The 7,567-nt window shown below is 60.8% G+C and overlaps 4 protein-coding genes across 4 annotated transcripts; all 4 read left to right on the forward strand.

The window, feature by feature from the left end:
* Nucleotides 1-670: 670 nt before the first annotated feature.
* On the forward strand, nt 671-1,078 carry PUNSTDRAFT_58018 (uncharacterized protein; the record flags this gene model as incomplete). Its single annotated transcript, XM_007378307.1, has 1 exon — nt 671-1,078. A coding segment is annotated over one exon (408 nt), but the record flags the coding sequence as incomplete, so codon positions are not given.
* Nucleotides 1,079-2,599: 1,521 nt separating this feature from the next.
* PUNSTDRAFT_30996 (uncharacterized protein) lies at nt 2,600-2,986 on the forward strand (the record flags this gene model as incomplete). Its single annotated transcript, XM_007378308.1, has 1 exon — nt 2,600-2,986. A coding segment is annotated over one exon (387 nt), but the record flags the coding sequence as incomplete, so codon positions are not given.
* A 590-nt stretch (nt 2,987-3,576) lies between these two features.
* PUNSTDRAFT_37919 (uncharacterized protein) lies at nt 3,577-3,909 on the forward strand (the record flags this gene model as incomplete). Its single annotated transcript, XM_007378309.1, has 1 exon — nt 3,577-3,909. A coding segment is annotated over one exon (333 nt), but the record flags the coding sequence as incomplete, so codon positions are not given.
* A 1,644-nt stretch (nt 3,910-5,553) lies between these two features.
* Nucleotides 5,554-6,885, forward strand: PUNSTDRAFT_59223 (uncharacterized protein; the record flags this gene model as incomplete). Its single annotated transcript, XM_007378310.1, has 2 exons — nt 5,554-5,802; nt 5,923-6,885. Coding segments are annotated over 2 exons (1,212 nt in total), but the record flags the coding sequence as incomplete, so codon positions are not given.
* Nucleotides 6,886-7,567: the final 682 nt, after the last annotated feature.

Genomic DNA, 7,567 nt, shown 5'->3' on the forward strand with positions numbered 1-7,567 from the left:
TCTCGGCCTCGACCACGACTGCACGCGGAGGCGATAGGGTCAATACGGCCCAGGGACGGGAGGAGAGATGATCGAGGACGTTCGGACATAGCGGCGGATGGTCGCGCACGGGCCTGCTCAGCGACGGTATATCTTAGCTTTGACATCGTGTACTGTACCTTTTAGCACAGGCTCACCCCAGCGTATACACGAACTGACCGCCATCTGCGACCGAACACACCGACCGAAACCACCGTAGCGATCACCCGGCCTTCAAGCCTATCCATCAAACTCTGTTCCGTATCTCTGTCTATTTACCTTACTATCTACTATCTCGGCAGCCTCTGCGGCGCCTCGACGACTCGCGCACATCTATCTTCGCGTCGCCCAGCCCCACCGGCTTCGCACCTCATACAACTGGAGCCCACCGCGAGGGTTTTCGAGCTCACAAGCCGCCGATCTTTCCAATCTATTCTTCAACACGTCTCGACCTCGGGACAGCCGGGGACGCTTCATCCCTCGGCGGCCACCATCTCCGACACTCTCTCGATTATCTTCACCGTCGAGCTCACCGACACCGACACTCTCTCGCCGACTATCTCTTCAGGAAGAACTTCAGGCTGCGGCGCAGAACTCGTCCTTTCCGCCACACCCCTCTATTCTCAGCAATCCCCTTCTAGTCCCGACTACTATGGCAGCAGCTACGCCTATGCCAGCCCGGCACGATCGGAGTGCTCCGACCTTCAAAACTCCCAACGATCTCCCTGGCTACATCGACGAGCTCGAACGGCTCTTCGTCGAGCACGGCGTCACGGACAACCGCGATAAGGTCAACGCATCGCTTCGGTACCTCCCGCACCTCGAGACCCGAGTCTGGAAGTCGGTCAAAGCCTACAAGGACCAGACGAAGACGTGGGACGAGTTCAAGGCGGACGTCATCAAGCTCTACCCCGGCTCCGCGATGGAAGGCCAGACGACCCGCGGCGACCTCGATACGCTTGTCAAAGCTCGCGCAGCCTCGCCTATCACAACGCGGGCAGAGCTTGGTGCATTCAACCGGCAATTCAAGGTCCTCGCCGACGATCTTCTCGAGAAGCACGGCGGTAAGGTCTTCTCAGACAACGAGGCCAACGCAGCATATCTGCAAGCCTTTGCGCCCGGCGAGCTTCGAAAAATTTTGATTATGCGGCTTACGCTCACTCTCCCGGACCATGACAGCGAGCTTGCGTACGATCGCGAGAAAGTCTTTGCGGAGGCGGACGCCATCCTCTCGGGGCATCGCGGTGCCGCTTCGCTCCTCGAGCCGTCCGGCTTTGCGACCTCGGTCAAGGAGGAAGAGTCCCCGGCGGCCCTCAAGGCGCAAGCTTCAGCCCTCGACTCACGCATGGCATCACTCGAATCGATGTTCTCGACGTTCATGGCCACCCTCATCCCGGGATCATCGTCGACAGCACCGGCCATCAACACTCGATCAGCTGCGCCAGCACCCTTGGCCGGAACCGGTAACTGCCACTTCTGCGGTGGTCCCTGTTTCATCAGGAACTGTCCCGAAGTCGCTCGCTACATTCAACTCGGACTGCTCTCGCGCGGCGCGGATGGCCGACTCGTTCTTCCCGGCGGCGCGTATATCCCAGGCAGCCGCGGCAACCCGAATGCGCTCATGAAGGACCGCGTCGACGAGTGGCATCGTGCTCACCCGGGTCAGACAGCTCCTCCCCCACGCGACAACTCCACCCCAGCACCGCGCGATCAGCCGCCTCACATTACAAGCAACTTCATCGCGTTTTCGGCACCTTGCGCCGGCACCACGGCTTCGGGGTTCCTGCTCGAATCTACGCCGGCTTTAACGACATCCTCGGCGCGCATTGTCGAGCTTGAAGAAGATGACACTGACCCTATTCAACAGTATCTGCACGGGCAGCTTCGGTCATGCGCCCCTGGCGATCCTCGTATCCAAGTGTTTGAGGCTCAGCTTAGCGAGCGTCGTGCAAAAGTCGCTGAGGGGGTCGAGAAGGTTCGGACATCAGCCCGCGCAAGTAAAGGCAGGCCCGCGGTTCGGTTTGCCGACGAGCAGCATGCAGGACGTGCCAACGACGACGTCCGAAACCGACCAGCGCCGGTGCCGTTTCGCGAAAGTACACCCGAACGTGAGCCTTCACCGCCCCCCGCGCCTCTCCGTTCGGCAGCGCCAGCCTCGCCCTCGCTATCACCGGTCTCGCGTCCTGCGCAAATCCCTGCCGCGACCGCAGCCCCTGGGCCCCGTCCTCCCGCTACCGCATCCCAGGGCCCACGCATCATCTACCCACCGAAGGCTCCCCGCCTCGCCGGTCACCCGGGAACCCGCAATGTCGCGCCGGTCGAAGAAGGCCTAGCCATGGACAAGCTCGTCGACAATTTCCTTGACGCTCCGCTGTCGAACGTTACTGGCCGCCAGCTCCTCGGTGCCTCGTACGCCGCACGCCGCGAACTCGCAGCTCGCATCACCCCACGCAAGGTACCAACCGATGGCGATGTCTCCGCGACGGCCCTATTCTCGTCCGGCCCGCCGCCGTCACTCGCGTTCAAATGCGACGACTGCGGCGATACTCATGATCACACATCGGCGCGCCAGCTCCAAAAGCTTCGCGTCCTGCGCCCACTTATCTCAGGCCAGATCGAGGCGGAATGCGTTATCGACTCCGGGTCCGAGGGGGTCATGATGCGTAAGGATGTCTGGGCGGCAACCGGATTGCCTCTTTTTCTCGACGATGCGATCAGCATCACCGCAGCTAATTCGACTACGACACGAACGCTCGGTGGTCTCCGCAACGTCCTCTTCAACATCGGCGGGATGGAAGTCTACCTCCAGGTCCAGGTCATCGACGACGCGCCGTGGGAGGTATTACTCGGGCGGTCATTCTTTACCCACACAGCTTGCGAAACAAAGGACCTACCTGACGGCTCGTCGACGCTGACGCTCACACACCCGGAAACAGGCGAACGTGTTCTAGTTCCGACACTCGAGCGCCCATCCCGCCACTCGCCTCGCAAGGGTTTTCCCTGAGCGTCAATGACTCGGAGCCATACCGTCGAGACGTTCTGCATCCCTGTATACCCGTCTGTCGTCCCTGTTCTCCCGATCGATTTCACTCATTCCGCTTTGGGTCCCTTATCAGTACTCCTGCCAACCTAATCAAACGCTATATCTGCCAGGTCTCACCCGTACCCGCTTCGGCATCTTCTTCTCACCACCTCACTTCTCGTCTCCCTCACCATGCTGCGTGTGCGAGCCAAGCCTTATACACGATACCGCCGCCGGCACATCCTCCTCCAGCGTCCGCGCTTATCTCTCCCTCTACGTTCTCATTCTTCGGCGACTCTCTGTACCCTTGTCTTACCCAACATGTTACACCAGACAGCGACATCAAGTTTTCGCACCGCGCCTCGGTTTTCGACCTCGAGCTGTTCAGCTTCGTCTCGTGTCCATTTATCGACACGGACACTTCCGTTTTCGGCGCGAAATACAAGAAGGTTGCGAAGCGCACCTTTCCCATCTCGTCGACTACGCCCGAGGAATTTCGCATTGTCCGCCGCTACCCGCCCGATATCCTATCAAACATGAAGCCGCTCCCGACCTCTCCCCCTCCGTTCTCGCCTGGCGTCCGCTATACCGAGGAACGCATGCGCGCCCAGAAGATTGACCCAGGCGGCTTCCTCCTCCCGAGCGAGGTCGACCTTGCGCACTGGATTCTCCGCGAGAACGAAGGCGCGCTTGCCTGGGACGAACTCGAAAAGGGCTCGTTTTCGGACAGGTGGTTCGACCCCGTCAAGATCCCGACCGTCAAGCACCTTCCCTGGGTGCTCAAGAACATCCCGCTCCCGCCGGGGATCCGTGATCGCGTCATCGAGATCATCAAGTCGAAGATCGCTTCCGGGACCTACGAACCCTCCAACTCGTCGTACCGCTCGGCGTGGTTCTGCGTACTCAAAAAGGATGGCACATCGCTCCGGCTCGTCCACGATCTGCAACCGCTCAACGCCGTCACCATTCGTGATGCCGCCGTCCCGCCGAACATGGATCAAATGGCCGAGGATTTCGCTTGCCGCGCATGCTACGGCGTGCTTGACCTCTTCGTTGCCTTTGACCAGCGCTCGCTAGATTCCCGCTCACGCGACTATACCACCTTTCAGACGCCACTCGGGACCTTCCGACTGACCTCGATTCCGATGGGCTACACCAACGCGGCGCAAATCATGCAGGGCGACGTGACGTTCATTCTTCAAGACGAGATCCCGGAATTCACCACACCGTATATCGACGACGTACCTGTCAAGGGGCCCCGTACGCGCTACGAACTTCCGGACGGCTCGTTCGAGACCATACCCGAAAACTCAGGTATCCGCCGCTTCGTCTTCGAACATCTGACAACCATGCATAGGATTCTCCATCGCATGGGAGCCTTCGGCGGGACCTTCTCCGGCCTGAAGTCCACCCTATGTGCTCCACAAGTCGAACTCGTCGGCAATCTTTGCTCGTACGACGGTCGAATACCTGACCAATCTCGCATTCGCGCCATCACCGATTGGCCGCCTTGCTCCTCGCTCACTGACGTTCGCTCATTCCTTGGTACCTGCGGCGTCATGCGGGTTTTCATCAAAGACTTCGCCCGCATTGCCCGGCCGCTCGTCCGTCTTACTCGCAAGGACTCGGCATTCGAGTGGGGCACCGATCAGCAAGGTTCGATGGACGCGCTGAAACGCGCTTTTGCAACGTCGGCCGCGCTGCGGCCCATCGACTACTCGTGCGACCGGGAAGTTTATCTCTCTGTTGATTCTTCCATCATCGCGGTCGGTTACGTCCTTTCTCAGCTCGGTACAGACGGACGACGCTACCCTGCACGGTTTGGGTCCATCCCTTGGAACGAGCGCGAGTCGCGCTATAGCCAGCCGAAGATCGAGTTATACGGCCTTTTCCGCGCGCTGCACGAAGAGCGAATTCACCTCGTCGGCATCCGGCACCTCGTCGTTGAAGTTGACGCCTCCAGCATCAGGGGAATGCTCAACAATCCCGACCTCCAGCCGAACGCCACGATCAACCGCTGGATCGCCGCAATCAAGCTCTTCGACTTCCAACTCGTCCACGTTCCCGCTACCTCCCACAGAGGACCCGACGGCCTCTCACGGCGCCTTCCTGCTTCACACGAGTCTCTGGACACCGCTGACGCTGCAAACGAGTGGATCGACCATGCCTACGGATTCTACACTCACCACCGCTCACTAACTCCAGTCTGCGCACCACCTACCGCTTGCGCTTTCGCAGTCGACGGTACCTTCGAATCGGCCGTACAACTCGCTTCGCCGCTGCTGCCTCTACCACCACGAGATGACAAGGCCTCCGCCGCCGATGCTCGCGTTCGGCTTGTCGACACGTACCTCCGCAATCCGCTAGCACCCTTGCCCGTTGAACCCGGTCAGCTCCAAGGTTTCGTGCGGTACGCCCACGACTTCTTCCTCTTTGACGACCGGCTTTGGCGACGCAGCACCGATGGTGCGCACCAACTCGTCATCTTCGAGCCGACCCGCCGTCTGTCGCTACTACAGCAAGCGCACGACGCACTTGGCCACAAGGGCAAGTTCGCCACTCGGCGGCACCTCCTGCTTCGGTTTTGGTGGCCGCACCTCGATACCGACGTCAATTGGTTTGACGACACCTGCCTCGAATGCCAACGCCGCCGAACTCACCACGTCACGATTCCGCCGACGGTCGCGTACCCCGCGCCGCTCTTTCGCAAGATTTACTGCGATACGATGCACATGCCACCCGCGAATAAGTACAAGTACATTGTACACGGCCGCTGCTCCCTCACCGGTTGGCCGGAGTGGCGCGCGCTTCGCGTCGAGAACGCTGAACAGATTGGTCGATGGCTTTTCGAGGATGTCCTCTGCCGGTGGGGCGGCGTTGAGGAGATCGTGACTGACAACGGCCCCCAGTTCGTCGCCGCGACCGCCTGGCTTGCAAGCAAGTACGGCGTCCACCGCATCCGGATTTCGCCCTACAACTCACGCGCCAACCTCGTCGAACGCCGGCACTTCGATGTCCGGGAAGCCATCGTCAAGACAGCCGGGGAGGATGTCGCCCACTGGTATAAGTACGCGCACCACGTCTTTTGGGCTGAACGTGTTACAGTACAGCGAGCAACGGGTCATTCACCCTTCTACATGGCCCACGGTGTCGAACCCGTCCTACCCTTCGACCTCGAGGAAGCCACATGGCTCGTCAACTACCCCACAGACGCCCCGCCGGCTTCCACTACCGACCTCCTTGCCGCCCGCGCTCGTGCTCTTCAAAAGCGCGACACCGATCTTGAAGGGCTGCGCGACCGCGTCTTCGCCTCGCGTGTCGCATCGACCACCCGCTCCGTCACTCGCAACGCGGCCAAGATTGTCGACCACGACTTCCAACCCGGCGACCTCGTCCTCGTCCGCAACTCCGACAACGACAAGAACCTCTCGGGGAAAACCAACCCACGGTATCTTGGCCCAATGGTCGTCGTACGACGCAACACCGGCGGCGCCTACGCCCTCGCTGAGCTCGACGGCTCTCTCTCGCGTCTCCGCTACGCTGCCGCTCGCCTGGTACCTTACCGTGCCCGCTCCCGCATTGAAGTCGATATCTCACACCTCACCGGACTCTCCGTCAACGACCTCAACGCCGCCACGACAGACGACACCGTCGAGGAACTACCGCCCGACTTGGACACCTCGGCGACCAAACCTATATACCCGGCGCGCACGGACGACGTCTTCGCCGTTGCCGCCTCGCGTTCGCACACACAAATTTTTTCCTCACAACCGTTCGTCGGTTCTTGCTCTCCATATCCGTCTCACCCATCACTTCCTGGCTGTGCTCGTTCGGGCTCTCGCTGAGGGCGCTTCGGCACCCAATGATGCCGTCACTTGTGCATGGAGTGTGCCTTCCAGCCCTCGCACTGACACCCGTTCGTCATCATGCCCTCCCAGAACCAGGTCTCATTCTATTCTCCTACCGTACATCACAATGCCCCGCCGCCCCCGCCGCCTCTGCCGTCGCCGTCGCCCGGTACTCCTGCCTCATCTCCGCACCCCGTAGTGACCCAGGAGGGTCACTATCTCCTTGTTGGGGGGAGATGTAACGCCCCGGCACTCCGCGCGCCCGCACACGGGTTGTTCGCCAACCCAACGCCCGGTGGCGGTGCGGTGGGCTCTTATCTCCCACCTCGACGACCTCGACGACTCCCCCTCCTTGGCCCTCGACGCCGGATCACGACGCCAGCCCCTCTCTGTCACGTCGGCACCCCCTATTCACCAGGATCGCAACTACGGATCTCGGCCTCGACCACGACTGCACGCGGAGGCGATAGGGTCAATACGGCCCAGGGACGGGAGGAGAGATGATCGAGGACGTTCGGACATAGCGGCGGATGGTCGCGCACGGGCCTGCTCAGCGACGGTATATCTTAGCTTTGACATCGTGTACTGTACCTTTTAGCACAGGCTCACCCCAGCGTATACACAAACTGACCGCCATCTGCGACCGAACACACCGACCGAAACCACCGTAGCGATCACC

This window comes from Punctularia strigosozonata (assembly GCF_000264995.1).
Source record: "Punctularia strigosozonata HHB-11173 SS5 unplaced genomic scaffold PUNSTscaffold_1, whole genome shotgun sequence".
Classification (NCBI taxonomy): Eukaryota; Fungi; Basidiomycota; class Agaricomycetes; order Corticiales; family Punctulariaceae; genus Punctularia; species Punctularia strigosozonata.